The sequence below is a fragment of the Anopheles coluzzii genome, chromosome 2, assembly GCF_943734685.1.
Source record: "Anopheles coluzzii chromosome 2, AcolN3, whole genome shotgun sequence".
In the NCBI taxonomy this organism is placed as follows: Eukaryota; Metazoa; Arthropoda; class Insecta; order Diptera; family Culicidae; genus Anopheles; species Anopheles coluzzii.
This window is the reverse complement of record NC_064670.1, coordinates 4,245,662-4,264,900: the sequence shown is the minus strand read 5'-3', so window position 1 is coordinate 4,264,900 and position 19,239 is coordinate 4,245,662. Positions and strand designations below refer to the sequence as shown.

The 19,239-nt window shown below is 47.2% G+C and overlaps 1 protein-coding gene across 2 annotated transcripts in view; it reads left to right on the top strand.

Annotated features, from left to right (window-relative positions):
• The window catches only part of LOC120949986 (hemicentin-1), a 51,684-nt gene extending 40,625 nt beyond the window's left edge, over positions 1–11,059 (top strand). For both annotated transcript variants that reach the window (XM_040367664.2, XM_040367665.2), the window contains exons 9-17: positions 1,287–1,446; positions 3,899–4,068; positions 4,321–4,444; positions 4,950–5,110; positions 6,279–6,420; positions 8,358–8,481; positions 8,645–8,871; positions 8,986–9,176; positions 9,327–11,059. In XM_040367664.2, coding sequence (XP_040223598.2) covers positions 1,287–1,446; positions 3,899–4,068; positions 4,321–4,444; positions 4,950–5,110; positions 6,279–6,420; positions 8,358–8,481; positions 8,645–8,871; positions 8,986–9,176; positions 9,327–9,569 — 1,542 coding nt within the window. In that variant the 3' untranslated portion in view covers positions 9,570–11,059. The remainder of the gene's footprint in view (positions 1–1,286; positions 1,447–3,898; positions 4,069–4,320; positions 4,445–4,949; positions 5,111–6,278; positions 6,421–8,357; positions 8,482–8,644; positions 8,872–8,985; positions 9,177–9,326) is intronic.
• The last annotated feature ends 8,180 nt before the right edge of the window (positions 11,060–19,239 follow it).

Here is a 19,239-nt window from a genome sequence, read left to right as displayed (position 1 = left end):
CAAACTCTTAATTATTTTCTTCGTATCATGAATAGCTCCAGTAACACGCATGCAACACACTTCCGCATTAAAACACACGCTTTTCTGTGGCACAACGGCGCCACCTGTTACAAAACAACGATGCACTCTTGTCTCGTTCACTTTCCAATTTCTAAAGCCAGCGCTTCTATTCACGAAATCTTTGAATAACATTACCCTCTCGGTACCGGTACCACACACGCACGCTACGAACGATAAGCAGATGCCTTTTAGAGAGAATGATGTTCCAAGCAGAATAATTAACAATTTAATTGACACTGGATGCCACACAGAAGAGGCACAGCACACGCGGTTGAGCCAAAACAAGCAAGCAACTAAAAAGGGATGGAAAACCGCGACCGCATATTACGCACCATTGTCGCTGTTTCCAAAGAAAAACCACTACCATCGACACCACCACCATCACCACCTGTTCCTATTACACGAAAATCCTCCTGCCCTCCCTCCCTGCTCCAGTCGCACTGCTGTTTGATGTCGAAAATTCGGATTATCTGCACGGTACATTCATAATCGTTAGAGGATCCTACACCCCACAACCTTCTTTCCAACCCCGGGGGCTCTGTTACCCGCCAAGACTGCGTTCTGTTCGCTCACCGCGGGAAAAGCTTCAGTGGAATACAATTAACCAGCAGCGCAAACAACAACCGCTGGTAGTTACATTACGCGGATGTGTGTGCCAAACAGTGTGGGTGTGTGTGTGTGTGTGTGTGTGTTTACTTTCGTGTAATTTCGTAACGCTCAACACAACACTGGCAAACGCGGCCGCACTGACTTGGAACTTCATTTGCCGCGAACACAGCTGGGCCGCGAACGCGGCTGGCGGTCGGTCTGATTACCTTGCCAGCGTTTCTTGCCGGCGCTTCACTTGATCCTTATTAAAAGCGGTCTGGGTAAATAATTCAATTCCTGCCCAAGATTCGCCCACGAGGGATGGGGCGGGTTTGAGGTTGGGTAAATTTTTCACCTTCAATTACGACTTCAAGCCGGTGGAACGGAGCACAAAACCGTTCGAGAGCGGAAAAAAGTAATGTATATGTATATGTGATTGTTTTTCCTTGTGATTCTGCTTCGTCTGAGGTTCTTGCTTGCTGTCTCTTTAACGTTCTTGGTGTGTGCCGGTGGATAGAACCTCGTTTGTGGTGTGTTCGTGTGTCGCGTCCTGCGAACCCGATGACGATACCTTCCTTTATAACCTCGCTCTCTTTCTCTACCTCTTTCTCACTCTCACTCGTTCACTCTTTCAACAGGGAAACGAACTCCATCATAATGTCACAGCTGGCATCATCCTGTCCGACCACTCGCTGGCCCTGCAAGGCGTGTCCCGCAGTCTGGCCGGAGATTACACCTGCATGGCGGCAAACACCGAGGGCCGCGGAACGAGCAATCACGTCACACTTCGCGTGCGCTGTAAGTATCCTTCCGACTCCGGGGCTGCCGTTTCACCGCGTAAATGATCACGACCTGATTTTCCTCATTCCCTCTTCTGTGTTTTTTTTTTGTGCCGCTACGATACTTTGTTTCTTCTATGAATTTCCTTCCCACTTGTACTTGACGAACTGGAAAGAACAAAAAAAACCTTCACCTTTTTATTCAATGCAGGTTCAGCGAATCGTCGCTTTGCCTTTTACTTCTCTGTGTTTTGAAAAGAACCACGCGCGGAAGAAAGGAAAAAAACGCTTCCCTCCCAACGTGCTCGGTACCATTGAATGAAGTCACCCGACCAAACGACTGGAACGGATTCATTTGGGAAAGCATTATTGTAAATGAAATGAAATTTCATTAACTCCTCGCGCTCCTTGCACCCTTGGTGCACCTCGGTTCGGTGGGCTGGAAGCAAATAAGGCTTCGGCTGTGAAGTCCCTCCTCCCTCCAGCGCAGTACAAACTTCAGCAATCACTGCGGCACGGTGGCATGGTGGTGGAAAGGCTTGCCTATTTTCATACCTCGCTCTCTGTGTGTGTATGGGAGAGTGAGCATGTTTTTATTTAATTTTATTTTACCTTTACTAAACCGCATCATGTTCCGCAAATTGCAACCACTTTGGGGGTTCGGTGTTTTGTTCTCGCATCGAATTTAATTTCACACATGAATATTTACCGGCGCAGCAAAAGTTCGATTTACGCTCGCTTTCACCGCGACCATGGGGTGAACAATCCGGCCCCAAAATTCACGCGCAAATATGAGCGAATAATTTGACGCACGAAGGGGTGTGAGAGGATTTAAATTGTATTCTCCATACATTTCGACAAACAAACGCACTCCAGCCGTCCGTACGCTGTGCGCTGTGTAACGCTGTGGATGGATGTTTTTATTCCTTAAACGGCTGGCAAAGGGGTTTTCACAGAGGGAGAGAGTGTGTGAAAAAGGGAAATAGTGGCCCTAGGTTTGGGTTCTGGGAAGGAAAAAACCGGTTCCACTTTGTACTCAATTGTGGGCATCGTAACAATTCGTGTAAATGTAATTGAAGTGTCACAACCGTCCAGGGAATTCCGATCGATGGTGGGCGCCTTTCGACCGGGACATAGCATTCCACATTCAGCCAGCATCAATCGCACAGTGGGAGATGATTCGGCCAAAATTAAGGGCATCAGTATCCAAGCTCAAAAATGATATCATCATGGAAAATTATAACCGTCAAAATTGTCCATCCAAAATAGTAGGCTCACTCCAACATTGCTTATTTTCCCCAATTATTTACCAAAGCTTTCACTATGATCTCCTTCCAAAAACCCCAGCATACGTCAATTGGTTCTAGTGTGCAGAAAACGCCACTCACCAAGCCCACGTGTGTGCCAGCGTGGTTGTAACACGGGATGGAGCCGCCCGGTTTTTTGTTCGCGCACTCGCGCGCTCAATGGAGAACGGAGGATGCTTTGATTTCGCCGGCCCCGGCCGTACCGCAATCAGTCACAATAATCGAATAAAACCAGCACACAGGCACCTCGCTATCACGGGCGAGGGGTGATGTGCTCTACGGCTGCTGCGCCGGCCCTGATCTTGTGCTTGCCTTGTGCACGTTTTTCCCTCTCAATTGACTGATAATTTGTTTGTCAGAAATGGTTGTAAATCAGAAATTACGCCATTTGATTTTTCGCTCCCCGTTTGCATACCCTCGTTCCCGTTCTTTCCCGTTCCACCTGTTTTGATGAACTGGCAGCAGCATTGATGGCGCTTTTGGGCACTGGAGGCTGTGGAGGGCAATGGGAAATTCGTTTATTTTTTTGAATGAAATTTCCACTGATTCGGTTCGATGCACATTTCACACTCAATTAGTTCATAATGCTGAATGGCAGTATGTGGGCTGAAGCTATGGTTTCAAAATAAAGGCACTTAACGGTTTGAAAGCGAATGGCTCTCGGAAAATTAATTTTCATTTGTATGTTTTGTATGTTTGTAAAGTAAAGGTTCGAAGGCTCCACAAAATTTCAGCTAATTCTTTTAATTATTGTTCTGATTTCAATTCAAAAACACAAAAAGTAGTGTGCCAGTATTCGATATGCACAACCGCGCCATATCGGTATGCCTTATTGAAATAAAATACATTCCCAAAACTTCATAGAAGCTTCCCAAGTGTTGGGAATCTTCAATTATACGGCTTTGGTGAAATTATACCTCGAATGACCTCTTTCCAGGCCTTAGTGTGCCTTAAGTCATGCGATTCCATTAGCTGGCACCACAATCACAAACTGTTGTCCTGGTTTAAGCTTTCAACGTCACAAATTCGACCACAAAAATTCAATTCCCTTACCACCACCGAACCACCAACCGAAACAATCTCCATCAGCATGCACTTTAGCTAATAGATGCGCATTTCTTTCTCCTGACCGTACAACAATTCGCCCGCCTCGAACAATTCCAGATGCCCCCGTCTGTGCGGTGGATCGCGAAGAGCTCTTGGGCGCTCTGAAGCACGAAACGCTGCAGCTCAAGTGTGAAGTCGATGCATCGCCACCGGCCGAATCCTTCCACTGGACGTTCAACTCGTCCGGCGAGCAGACCGAGCTACCGTCCCGTCTACACTCGAGCGAGGTAAGTGACACGGAGACGAGTGGCCCCGTCCCCCTTCCAACCGCCAGGGCCGCCGGGACAAATAATTAGAAAACATCTCAAAATGCGATAATGAAAACGAACCGCTCCGGTCCCGTACCGGTGGTAATTGGATGGTGAAATTTAGCGAGTAAGCTTACGTGCCGTTTCTTTTCTTCCAATCTGTTTTCTGTTCGTCGCTGCTCGTTGCCGGTTCCGCCTCGACTCCTGCACTGCTGACCGGACGCTGGACAGACCGGTCTATCGAGGCTTAATTACACGCCGACATCCGATCTGGACTACGGGACGATTTCCTGCTGGGGACGGAACGCGATCGGTGTGCAGAAATCACCCTGCGTCTTCCAAGTGGTGGCTGCAGGTAAGTTGCCGGACCGAATCCGGTCCACTTAACAGCATTGAAGTGTCGAGAGCGCCGTAGAATGTGTGGTGGAGTGGAGCGCTTCCGGTCAAGTGTTAGTGGGTTTGCTGAAAGGGGCAACGAGGCACGAGTCTGGAATTTAATTAAAACGCCATACAATCGATGGGAACGCCATCGAACAAGGAAGGCACCCGCGTGGACGATGCAAAGTGAAAGGTGTTTGCAAAACATAACGAATAATATCCATACCCGTTCTGGAGCGGCGGAAAGCAAGGATGAAGCAGCTGCCTTCTCAAAACTTAAAAAATAACGCCTACCATCAGACACAAGATAACATTCTCCTACAATGTTCTAGATCTTATCGAACCGTGCAAAGCGCTACCTTCGCTGCTCTCGTCACTGCAATCGATACTCTTGCATAAGCATGCCCACCACCGAAACTCCACGCCTTCTGCTGTGTTTCCCACCCTCTAACGCTGTTTGTGAATGTGTGTGTTCGTTCCAGGTCGCCCTTTCGCACTGCAGAACTGCTCCGTGTCGAATCAATCAGCCGACTCCCTGCACATCGAGTGTATCGAGGGGTTCGATGGCGGTTTGCCGCAGATGTTCCTGCTGGAGCTGGTGGAGGTGCCCGTCCTGCGATTAGTTAGAAATTTAAGCTTACAGGTATGTGACCTCTTCCCGCCTTCCATCAAACATTCCCTCGAAGCTTCGTGGTTATACACCGGGTTTGGGGTGGGTTGCACCACACAGACATCTGGTTGGTGCAGCAAGCTGGCAACAAAATCGATACGCCTGCACTCCCTGCTACGTAACAAGCCTCCAAGCCGACCTCTGAGCCTTGCATCTGCCATGCCTCCCATCCCATCCCACACACACACACACAGCTGTCACTGTCGATTGTTTCACTAACATTTTCTGCTCGGGTGAGCAAAAATCTCATTTTCATCTCTCTGCACCTGCAACGGGTGCAGGCGTTGAGTGTTGTATCCCGCTCATGCCGTGGTTTCCAGTGCTGCCAGCCAGTAATAAGGGGCACTGCACCGCCAAGAGCAGGGAAAGGAGCGAGTATATACGCTGTGTTCTGTCAAGGTGGTTCTTAAAACTTTCTCCTTTTATCACCGTGCCGTACTCTGCTCAGGTTGAAAACTATCTCCCTTTCGTCATAACCTGTGGGCGTCGGGGGATTCCTGCAGCGCTGTGGAACATAAAAATTGGAAAATATGAAACATTCCACGGTTTTTTGAGGGCTTCATCTAGGTTGTACCCATGAAGAACGGGCCGGTCTGATGAGGGCTGGGCAGGGCAAAGGATTGTTCTTTTTCGGAGAAGCTTCAGCATTGTGACAAGTGGCCCAAGGGTAGTTTTCCGTCATCATTCCAACGTCCATCTGGTGGAAGCGAAGGATAGAACAAGTACTGTACCCAGAAACTCATCATGAAATGAAGGTAACGCTGCTGAGGTCAAAAATTGTTTGTACAAAGCTACACAGTTCAGCAAATCCTGGTAGTGTCTGTTAAGCAATTGCCTGTATAGCTTTAAAGAAGCATGTTTTGCTCGATTTGGTTTATTAACTTTGCAACTCAGTAAGTAAACAATATAACAAAGAAATAAATCAACAAGATGACCTACATTCTGTGCCACAGTCTCTATCTTGACTCAATTCATCTCAATTGGTCTAGAAATGGACCCTTCCTAGAAATGGATAAGGTTCTGCCAGCTCAAGGACGCTGCACACTCGTCCGATTCTGGTCTGGACAACACAGTCAGGACAGTCTCTTCTGCACGGAAACTTACCCAGCTTTCCATTTCTTCTTTTTTTTCTCATCCACAGCACCCGCCAGTGCAGTTCTACATAGATAACCTCGAGCCGGGCAGCTCGTACCGCATCATCCTGTTCGCCGCCAACGCCAAAGGCCGCTCGGAGCCGGTCATAATAGATGATATCACCTTCAAGGGCGTGGCCAAATACACAGGTAAGGGTCAGCGCCGTCAGCGGCTTACGAACGATTGCAATAAGACCACACAACAATACAATACTCGCTAACACAATTCACGAGAAAATACATCCTCTAGCGGCCATTGCTCTTCTGAGCTCCGTAAAGTCAGGTCTGGAAAGTTGAAAACAACACTCGCCGGTACCTTCCAGCAAGCAACTTTGTACAATTGGCTCACATGCACATCAAAGTCATAGCTGCATCTTAATCCGTTAACACTACCAGCGCAGAGGGAGTTCGTTTCGCCTTCTCGAAAGCATCGGTACAAATCGGCTAGCGCACTTTCACCGCCATTGCCGTACCGAAACCATAGCAACTGCGAAAAAAAGCTATTCTTCACACCACTGCCGTAGCGACTCCACCAAGAAGCTTATAGACTTTTAGGACCTGTTGTTGTTTTTTTTTTGTGTGTCATCCCGTACGTTCTAGAACCATTCGTGCCCGTTTTAAGCTTGTTGTCTCCATGTGCACGTTATCAAAACCTAAGCCAATGAACGACGCAGCTTCCGGGCGACAGCGCAGAAGCTGGCTTGCCATCGAGCAAGTCCGATAACTCGGTACGGGTTCGCACTCCATCCATTTCGCCTTCGCATACGGTGGCTTCCTCCCGGTTGACCGCTCGGGTAGCACAAAATCCTGCACGCCTGATGACCTGTGACACTGGTCACCGTCACTCACCGTAGCTCGGCTGCGCCCGAGGTTCTGCACGAAAGATCGGCAAAAGAATCGCTTTTGTTTGTGAGCCACCTGAGAAAAGCTCCCGGTGGCTCCAAAGAGATTATAGACGGCACCACACCGCACCACCGCACCGCAACTGTCAGTGGCGATTTTTCCACCACCATCACCCGCTGTCACGCTTGCGTCCTTTGCTCGGTCGCTAAAATCCCTACCTTGCATGCTTAGGCAGGCCAGCTAGCGGACGGTGGTCCGCAAAGGAAAAGCGTGATGAATGGTTTCACCACCGGAAGCGGACAGCTTCCACAGTCAAACCATGGGCAAGGGGCTGAGGGAGTCATGTTTGTGCCCCGGATTAGAGCGTTTCATCGTACGCTGGGCTGGCCTAGGTCGGCATCTTCCTCGAGCGCGCGCGAGCCCAACCATCCCCAGCCGTTTCGGGCCTACGCTGCCTCCGAGGTTTGGAGGTAATTTTGTTCGGCAAGGCATGGAAATTAATGAGATCCCGGGGACGTTAATAATAAATTTGATACTTATCCGGCCTTAAAGGTCGGCTCGGCCAGATGGGCGAAAGCGGTTGTTCCACGCATCACGGCGCGTTGGGTAATGAAGATGAGCCCGGCGCTGCGTTTAGTCTGCCCAATGGACGGCATGCACACACACACACACACACCGACAGACAGAGGTCCGGGGCTAAATAGTTTATTGCGGACCGTATCGTCTGGCTTACCGACGACAACATATGTCGCTACAGTGGCTGCTGAAAGGCCGCATCAGTCCACTTCCGAGTGGATACTTCAGTGCGGTTGGGTGGACGGGAGTTAGCGAAAGATTTACAGTGATAAAATATTAAGATAGTTATTAATGCCCTAATCTAGCAGTAGCAATGGGAGCAGCCGAGGATTAAGAATTCATGCTTGCCTAGCTGTTGCATAGGGCATTACTTTCTATTTGAATTAATGTAACATAAACCAATTGAATTCAACATTACGTTCATATAAATTGTTTACTTCTGCAAAACATTCATTTCAATCACTGTTGCTTAACCGTACCTTACACAATCGATAACATTCTTACAGTAAAATTTGCAAATGTTGTGTGCTCTACTGCATTTGCTTCAAGCTCGTACCTCTCGCCAGGTCGCAAAACGGTCGCACACCAAGCCATTACCAAGGCCTACCAGCCTACCATTTGCGAAAGACCAGGTTTTTCAAAGCCAATCCTTCTCTGATTTATTACAGGCGTGTCCAACGTTATGAATGTTCCTTTATCACCGGTATTAGCCGCATTAACACTCACGGTGGCCATCCTGTTTGCCGTAGTCTGCATCGTCCTGGCGACCATTTACCGGCGACATGCGAGCAAGTAAGTCCCACACCGTCCATGTGTGCGGTGTAAAATGTCCACCGAAGTCCGGAGGCCTGCGGCGTTTTTGTGAACACTTCGCACGGATGCACTACTAACTCCACCTATTCTGCTGCCCTCTTTCTGCTTCTACTCTCACTATCTCACTCACGCACATCCACAGAAACACGACCAAAAAACTAAAGCCCACCAAAACCGCCCAGCTGTCCTCGACACCCGACTGCCAGTTGGACTCTGGCGTACATCATCAGACGCACGACCCGAACGGCATCCAGACGCCGCTGGTGGACAGCGGCGTTGGTGGGCTGGGACGACGCGGTAGTCCCACGCTTGGTGGCGAACCGCCCGACGGGGACGAAACCGATCCGGATGTGATACCGAATCAGTATGGTAAGTAGTGCGCTGGTGCAGTCTCACTTCATCTGTTCCGGATACCGTCTGGACGGATCTGGCATAAATCTTAATGCTTTGGTTTGGTTTTTCGGTGCTCTTTTTCAAACGCAGAGCGGAGGCCACCGAAGACGACACTTCCTACGCCGCTGTTCCGCAGCCCCTCGGCAAGACTGATACACCGCAACGGCGGTGAGCATCTGCTCCATGAGGAGGAGCGACATTGTGATGGATCCAGTCTGGCCTCGCTGACCGGGTCGAACACGGAAGTACATCATTACTCCTTTAAGCCTAGTAAACAAATCGTAAGTGCAAGACAGTAAGAATTTCATTTCACTTACCGCTAGCCCCTTTTCCAGCCCCATGTTTTCGCAGTATAACGCGATTTTAGCACTCCCGAGCCCAAACACTCACTTCAGCTGGCTTTACCGTCTGTTTACACCTCTCCCTTGCAGAGCTATGCCACGCTGGGCCGTGCAAACAATAGCAGCGTCACCTCGACGCTCAGTCCACTTAGTCAGCAGGCGTCCACGGCGACGCTGCCACTGCCGTCGATGTCCGTAACCGGGGTCGGGGCGGTGGGGAGCCTGCTGAGCAGTCCGGCCTCCCAGTCGCTGGTCACGTCGACGCTGAACGAGTACCGGTTTCGGCCCGAGGTGGTCACCACATCCAACAGAATACAGGAAAGTTGTATATAATGTGTAGATCGAGCGTCCGACTTCATCCCTCCCTCCCCCCCCCCCCTTCCCCCCTTCATCATACGTCATCCCGCCAGATTAGTGTAAGTGTTTGTTCGTAAGGCTCCCACATATCCTGCGGAATCTTATCCAGCGCCGGAATCATATCCTCCATACCATCCCGCCCCAAAACTCACCCGAACCTCCCCCGTTATCGTGAGAGAAAGTTCATCCCGTCAATGCGTGATTGTGCGTAAGTTTAGTGCGTAGCTATCGTAGAGCCTTTGTTTTAGAAACACAGTGGAATGGATCGAATTTGAAAAGGTGTAGCGCCATTATTAAGCAAGCGAGATATTGTCCAGCCTCCCGAGGGACTGGGCCATATCTTCGATGTATGTACATATTTTAGAGTCTTGTTTCTAGATTCGATCCTCGAACGGAGTTGCATCTTCCGGTGAGGAAGCAGAATTACAGATGGTGTTGGTGGCTGCTCGGAGGCAACATTGAAGAACCCACACACACAGGCACGCGCGCGGTTCGGTGCCGCATATCTTAGCAGCGCGAGCAGCCCTTTCCAAGACATTGCGTTAATGACTGGACAATAAACGTGGAAGAACACTATAGATGCGGTACAGCTACAGAGAGCCACACAGAATGTGCAATATCCCCAGAGAAAGAGATTATTTGTGAGCGGGTGTTACTTCGTAGCGGAGAATCTGTGATCTCTTGCGGGAGAGTTCGGTATTGTCGGTTCGGTTGAACGGGAAGCGTTTGCAAGCTAATCTGTTCGCTGGAAAGCTTTTTCACACTTCAAGTAATTCTTCCAACAAGAAAAGAATTGATAGAGTGTAAAACACTTAAACTGGCGGATTGTTTACCCCGAGCAATCGTTTCCCTTCGATCCAGCCTCGATCACAATAAATCATTCCCCTATCGTTTCGGTTAGGCAGGCAAGGCTCACTAGCTTGTGAACGGAAAGGAAGGTAAATACACATATATATCAGAAACCGGTGAAGCAAAAGTAAGTTCGATGGTTCGACTGACTGATTCCATATCACACAGAAACGTTAAGTAGGTCGTGGAAATTCCAAAGAGATTCGGTAAACAATGATTTAACAAGAGCGAGATGGCACCTGGCCCCCGTGAGAATGGTAGCGCGCGAGCGCCGAATGTGTGTGTTTGTGTGTGTAACAAAAAGTGTTGTTTTTATTCACTGTACAAAAGCAAACATTAAGAAGTGTAGTAGAAAGTAGTTAATACATCTGGTCGTCAGGCAGAAGAGGGGAAGTACTAGGTAATTCTTGTGTTTGCTTTACGTTTTCTGTTTCCATTTCTAAACTAGCAAAAAGCAACGAGAGATAAAGAGGGAAACGAATCTATCCTTTGAGGAGACTTGCAACTACCAAACAATGAACGGACAAGAACAAGTTGTCAAGCGTCTTGGCGGATGGCAGAAGAAATCTTATAAGGACAAAGAAAATAAAATGAAACAAATGTATGATTTCCAAACATTCCGCCTGTATATGTCATTTAGTACAACAGTGGGAAAGAAATTTGATCACTATTAGCAGCATTATACCGTAAACTACATCACTATCACACCCAGCGAACGAATTCTCCACACTCTTTTTTGTTGTTGTTTTTTATATGTTTCTGGTTGTGTTCGAAGCCTCTCTGGGGATCATCATGGTTGGAATATTCACACAACAAACATTCCATTATCCTAGGTTCAGCTTTGTTGTTGCCTTTGCCGACACTGCCAACAATCCAACGCAAAACCAAACGACACCTTCTTGTTGGTAGTCCTGCAGCACGAGCGCCATCCACGGCGAACGCCTAGCGCCCATGCCGTGTGGTTGTCTGATGGGCAGCAGCAACACGGACACAAACACAAACTTCACCAGGATAAGCCCTGAAAAATGTGCCAGAAAATTTAAACAATGCCCCGAGCAATTTTTCTCGACTGAGCAACAACAGCAACACACACCCAGAGCTTTGGCGAGGAATTTTCTTCCGGAGCTCTATCCACTGCTTTCTTGCAGTAGCGTCATCTTTTTTTTTATCTCTTCATTGTTGTCGGGGTTGCCGGGGAATGGTTCACGCGAAACGGGGCGCATATTTTTCGACCTCACCGTTCCGGGAAGATGAATCTTCCACTTGACTCCAGCGCACGGTAGACAATCCCTGAGGGATTGTGTGCTTCCGCGTGAGTGAGAGCGCGAGCCGACTATGCAGACGAATCGGGAGAACCAACAGCGCACCGCGGGTGGGTGATGAATGTTAAAATCCGAAGCACACGCAGGACAACCGCGTGTGGGGTCCTGCTTGGGAAGTGTCGTGTGAAGGGCCAGCGAAGCGAAGCGGGAAGGAAAACTTTAGCTCCTTGTGCGGCCCTTTTCAACCAAGGTGCAAACGTTCACACATCCTGCAGGTGATATAAAAACACCACGTTAGTGCACGGTGAAGCGATCGCATTCACTTAAGGATATGAAGGTAGGCTTTTATGAGGTTCCTTAAATGATGAGTTCATATTTTTGCCAGGTTTCTAATTAATGTCAGCCAAAACGTTGTGTTTCAAGAGCTATTTGTAAGAGCATCATGACAAAAATCATGTGTTATTTTTAAAGATCTTTACATTGATCGATAACAAGATCTAAAAATGGACCAGTGCAGCTCCTTAATTTATAAATAGGCAGTATTTTGAAAAAGAAATCCGGATCTCAGAATTTGAATCAAGAACAATTTCCTCAAATATATTCATTCTCGTTAAAACACCTCGTTAAAGTCCCACACTGTTCATTTTCTATTCCATTTTGGTCGTATTAGATCTCCTTCGGGATTTACTGCCTTGTAACGACTACCAGCTTCGCCCACCGATCTCACCGAATAGTGCTAAGACGACAAACATTCCACTCCACTACTAGAAAACTAACGACATAAGAAAATCCCATTCAATCTCCAGAAACGCTGCCTCAAAGAAACGCTTGCCACTGTACGTACACAGCGCCACAAGAAGCTGGGCTCTCTAATTAAACTCCTTTGATTGTTTTGCTCCTACTGGAGCGCCACAAAGCAGTTGGAACCGGTACTCGGAAGTCGTTCGTGAAAGAACATCCGCTTACCACCAGGCACCGACTCGCAGCGAGTACGATGTAGAACGAAAATCTGCTCCATATCAATGATATCGAGTTATAATCAAAATCACTTTGCCTATTGATTACGGGCGCTCTCGAAATGTACACCCTTCCTCTGTCGCTTCCGGCATTCAGAGCCGGGTGTGTGTGTGGGAGTGTGTTTGCCAGGTTCTAAATGAAAATAAAAACAAACCCCAAAATCTGGGAAAACTTTCTCCACAAAAGCCAGCAGCCCGAAAGGGTTGTGCTGAGCGAGGAAAGCGCGCTGGGTGGCGGAGTGGATGCGAGGAGGCGATACATTGAATTATTTATCAGCCAGCCAGCTCGGGGAGAAAATTACTGAACGAGCGATACGAAAAGCTTCCGTACGGACGGGGTCTTTGCAAATTTCCACCCACGCCACTCGCACAGGTCCGCGCCCCTTGTGTACGGTGAACCCGTTTCGGTGAAATGAAGAAACACAGCATGTTTGCAAGGGTGCAAGGAACTTGTGTATGGGGGAATTTGTGATGTAGTCTACAGATCGTTCGGTTCGCTCGTCGGTAGGGCTAGGGCAGGCTCCGCACAGGTTCACCAGTTGAAGTGTACCACACGTTACCCTCTCTGTCCGGAATTAGTCGTTATCGTACGATTTCGTCACAACAGTTTTTCGAACAAGCTCGAGATTGGGAAAAGCACCATTTGGAGCAAGCAGCCCTTCCCCACTCAAAGCCTTCCGTTCTGGGACGGGTAAACGAAACGATCAGCTTAACGTACCCAACTCCAGGAAGGGTGGGGTTTCTGCGTTCATTTCTCTGCAAACAAAGCCGCCAAGTACCCTTTTGATGCTGAAACTCGGGTTTATAAGAAAGCTGGTAGAAAACTTCAATTTCCGATAATTAATAAATTATTCCAACAGGTTCTATTGTCGCTTTTTCTCGCTCTAACTTTCGCTACTTCTTCAAGACAACCAGCTCTATTTTACTCTCTACTACCCATTTTTGCGGAAATAGCGCAGGAAGATGTTTCAGCGAACATCGCTGGCTTGTGACGTGTTGAAAACGGGGAAGGATTTTACGAAACAGCTCGACATGAATGCTTTCAGGAATGATGATAAAAAGGACCTCTGAAACCATTAATATATGTATACTAAGTATGCAAATTCAAATTCATTCTCTTATAGTGTCAATATGCAATCGATCTTCACCACAAACTTTGGAGTAAATATTGATCATAATCGCACATAAAACAGCAATGCAAATATACATAGACATTGTTTTATATTGTATCTAGCCTACAATCTCTAAATCCACATCAGACAGTAACCATTCACTCGCAAACAACAATAAACCACAACAACATCAACGGAGAAAAACAACAACCCCTCGATCGATCAGTCCTCGAAACCCGTTGGAAAAGTTTTAATTGCCGAGTGTTAATTGCCTTTCAAGAAATCTCGCCTCCGGACGATGCGGACGTGCGTCCGCTTGGGTCGTGTCGAGTCGAATCAAACACCTCCTGGGCCGGCCCATTCCCGCCTAACCCGGTACGAGTACGGATAACTCCGATCTAGCGCAACGAACCAAACGCGGCACGGCAGACGGACAGTTCGACATCCTATCCTGCAAGGGAGCCAAAGGAGTGTGGCGCGCGATAAAGTTCAAACTTCGTGAGTGTATGCACTTTTGCCCCCGAGTTGCACACACACACCGGCCCTGTCCGTTGCCGTTTGCATACCATGACGGAAATAGCAACTTCCCAACTGGCAAATGGCTAACCCGGCGATGGGGGAGAGGGCGTGCGTGGCGAAACTGTGGCGAAAAGTGTCGGGAAAATTGAGAAGTTGAAAATTTACCTACACAACTTGCAACTTTTAATAACTCAATTACGACACTTGCGTGACTGTGGCGTTCCACTGCTTGCGGGTAACACACCACTACCCCCTTAACACACACGGGCCCCGAAAGTTCGATGCGTACAGCAGGCCAATTTGTATGGAGGCGCCTTCCCTCGGAGGTGGGTTTCACGCCTCGTTCGATGGGTGCAGTGAAGGCTGGGCGTGCATATGGCGTCGTATTGTTTGCATTGCGCTTTTCCCTCTTGGGAAGGGGAAAGCAATAAAAAAAACGAGCAAGGAAAACAACACGTCAGAAAATGCCTGAAAGAATCGGAAACTCAATAAACAACATTGCTTTCATTCAAAGTTTGATTGGCCATTCGGCGCTGTACGGTGGTGTGGTGGCTTGCCGGTGGGCTCGGTATCTAATATGGGAGGGTTTCTATTCGCTGCTGGCAACAACAGTGGAACAACAGAGCGGAAAGGATCAACAATCAAATCAACTCGACTCCTCTGAGCATTGCTGGTAGGCTGGCAAATGCTCTAGCGTGTTGTATTACATTGTGCGGCGAGGAATCACATCGTATGAACAATCCACTTTACCAGCATCATCATTTCAAAATCGTTCTTTTATATTGGTTGTGTTTTTTTCCGGTATTATAAAATAAATATTAATCGTAAAAAAGCTTGTGCACCTATAAAAAGCAATTCTTTACAATGCGCCTAATCCATCGTCGGCCCACAATTAATATTTTAATTTTTTAACCATAAAGCACAACGTTTAGTAGCCGTATTATGCTTTACTATTCATTATATATCAATATTCTATATTGTATAATGCATACAAAGTAAATCTATTACAGACGAACTGTAACTGATCAAACACAGCATAAACATCAAACAATAGTTTGCGGTGCAATTTGTTGGGTTGTTTTTTTTTATTAAATTCAAGGTTCTCATCATGCTGCAATCAGGTGAGCAAAATCATTCCAAGAACTGTTTATATTAATTGAAATATATTGTGCTATATTTAACATAACCAACTCTCGCACCAGATTAAACACACTTCTATTTTAACAGGAATATATGAAATGCTCTCCATCAATCAACTGCGCCATGATGAATTATCTGAAACTTGTACATCAAACAGCAATCATCAAATGGATAACCATACTGTGAAAAAGTACATTCAAGAAACGCTGCTTATTTTAATGCGCAATTCATTACCACAAACTCTTCTACTCCATTTTTTCTCCTACAACACAAGCCCCAACTTCCGATAAAAATTTTTAATTTCAACTAATGAACTAACTTCTGCTCAGATCCAATCAATAGTGTTATCCATTGCCTGCAGGAAGCTGCCTAACACACTCTCACTTCAACCATTCGCCCAACCAATATCTAGATGAAATTGCAAACGACTAAAAGAGTGTCGACAAGCCCTCGGGCAGAAATGCTGTACCTTCCACCTGATCTTACCTTTTGTCACAACAGTCTTTGGGAAATACTGAGCAGTGCAGAGCAGTTCCATAATTCCCACCGGTGACGGTCATAACACCCATGTGTAGTTACTTTGCTCTGCTGTGAAGCAAGAACGTGATTAATGCGGAATCTTAACCCAGCCGGCAACCCACAACGCCACTCATCCCCGGCGGCGTCACTAGGGAATTGCTATCTTTCGCTTTGCCTCTTCTCTCTCACACACACACACACCCATACATATCCTATTGTGCATTCCTTTCAAGCGAAACGGCAACGGAAGAGGCACGAAAGCAACGGCGAGAAAAATCTGCAACATACATGATGCATCGCGTGCGCATCGCTCGATTCGCTCGCGGCCCGGCAAGGATAACGAATGTCGCAAACAGAATCCGTGCCAAAAGATACGATCCTCTGCGGGTAAACGGTTTATTTTTTTACATTTCTTTCCCACCACCGACTTTTGCACAGCCACAATCGCATTTTATTCCCTTTCTATCTCCCAGCGGGACGGCAAAGTTGTTAGTTTCGCAATTGATATGTGTTTTGATTTGTGCATTTGGTCGCTTGGCAACGACGAGCGAAGCGAAGTGAATGAAACGGCAGACGGTTTGGAGTTCCATTTTCCCTACCGGTAACAGATTATTTTCCATTAAAACAACCCACCAGCCGCTTGAAAAATGTTTTTAATCATTTTTCATCGAACTTTGTATTTTCAATCCAAATGTTTGTTCGCGTGGAAAATGATAGAGCACGATACATGGAAACGTTTATTTTGCAAAACCTGGCGAGATATCGCTTTTTTCCCATCCGTTGTCCATTGTTTGGCGGGTTGTTTGTTTGTTCTAGGTTTGCTGTCCTCACGGGAGTTGCAGCTGTCGGTTCGGCCATGTGTGTGTGTGTGTGTGGTAGTTGGAATTGTCGATTTTTCATATTCTTCCACAGCTTGCAAATTTGCATCCCTCGCCTGCGCTGTACGTGCTGACGGAAACTGTAATTGGATTAAAGTTCGCATATGTTTATCCCACTGGCCACGGGCACTGGCCCATTGCTCATTGCGGGGTACACAGCTTCCCTGGTACGATCTGGACGATGGGAAAATGTTATTCTGACCGTGGGCGAAAGCAGATATATTGTTGCTGCCATTTACGTCCGAGCGATAGCATGAGAAAATAGTTTTAATGAGCGATAGCGAGACGCAACCCGATCCTGCTTAAACGGGGATTTACATTTCAATGCATTCAATTGGCATATTGAGACTTAAAAACGTGAAATTATTCGAGGCAAGCAATCTGATTTAAACGCTTTTCCGTGAAATTTACTGTACGCCTGTAAAGTGTTTAATCGCGTAAAAACTCGTGCCTATCGTCTCTACCAACCGTTTCTTAATTCCCTCGAGAAAGAGAGAGAGAGAGAAAGAGAGAGAGAGATAGATAGAGCAAGCGAGAGTGATTTCATTTCAATAATTGTAATTAGATCGCTCTAGCAGCATCCAATCCCGATTGCTCATCATGGCACAATTTACATGCATTACGATCGATCCCTCCGTCCCGTTATCGGAGCTTCTCCAGCGCGACAATGATAATGGCACGGGGCTGCCAGCGCGATACGGGAAAAAGAGCTGTAATGGAAGATAAATAAGACGTAATAAAATGTTAATTCCAGTGCAAATGATGTGCCACTCCATAAACCGTCTATTGATTGCGGGCCGACATCGGCATGGGGCTGCTCCTGCCTTGATAAGGAAACGGTTCCAATCGTAACCGGTACTAATCCGGCACACGAACTAAGCGAAAGATGCCGTAACACTACTAATATGCATTTAGTCTACTTTGTAAAGCTTCCTATTGGAGTGAAGCATACAGTTAATTTGAAGGAAGTGGAGTGCTTCAGTTAAATCACATAATATTTTATAGAGCTCTGTTCAGGCGTCCCAGGCGATGCCTGATTTTTCACGGAAAAAGGGGGAAAAATGGAACAGGAAAACAAACTTTAACCGCTACGATAATTATCATTGATCGTGTTGAATTTATTTGCATGTGGTTATGTGCATCACGGGACTCGATCCATACTCACACACTCGTGCACGATAAATCGGGCAATCTTCAAACGAATGGAAAAACACACACACGCACATACAAACACACTCACACAACCACGCATTTGAGGCCTGTAATCATAATGATAATTAAAATAATAATTATCACACCGGCCGTTTAATGATAAATGATGATTGTCGTTTGTTTTCGCAAATAACGTCCCGGCTGATTTTGGGCGGCGGCCGGCATATCGTATAGCAGGTACTTCCGTACCAAAGCCACGGCACGGCACGAGCCATTGCGAGGCTCCGCAGCGCAGCGGCAGCACATTCCATTCGAATGAAAGAAACGAAAATAATGAAGGTTGCAATTAATATTGTGGATATGATTTTATTTATTAATTCCTGATTCATGCTTGGAAGGTTTCCACTTTGCGCAGCAAATGTTATCCTCCATCGGTGGGTGGAAGCTCGATTGGCTGGCGGTTTGTGCGTTTGTGTTCCGTGTTATGCCATTTTGAGAGCCCTTTTTGGGGGGGGGGGGGGGGGGTAACCGCGCGCCGAATGAGTTGCAATTTGGCGACGGACACGGTGTGCCTCGGCGGAAACGGTTGGTCGGCCGTTTCATGCATCTCTTATTTCGTTGGCATTGAAAGTCGTTATTTTTTGTGTGCGTGTGCCGCTTGATGGTTTACTTCTTTGCACCATTTGCAACCACAGTAGTACATCGGTGCAAACGCGTCCTGCCTGTTTCCCTCTAAAACCAACCCAACCCCGTGGTTGCATAAAATGCCATTAATGTTTCGGCTGTTGTTCTGGTGCGTTTCGCTGCGCCCACTTACCTTGGTGGGGTGTGGGATGAGGAGGTGCCATTCTTGTCACCCGGTCCCTTCAAATGCTTTATGCGATTCTACCTTCCGCTGGTACGTACACCGCAGCCCACACCGAAGTTGAGTGGAGCAGGAAATATGAAAACGGTTGCGTCACTAATTCGTTAATTTTCCATTTTCATTTAATGTCGATATTTATATTTATTATTACTGAATAATTCATCGTACTCCGGTGCGTTTGCACACGCGCCCACAGACGCACATGCAGCGTAATTGAAGTGGGACAGGAGGCAACCACTGGCGGCCGCTGGTTCTCCGTTATTGTTTCACTCCCTTTTTGTGCTGTGGAATTGTTTTTGCTTTGCTGTGTACTTTGTCATGACACAATTGTCCT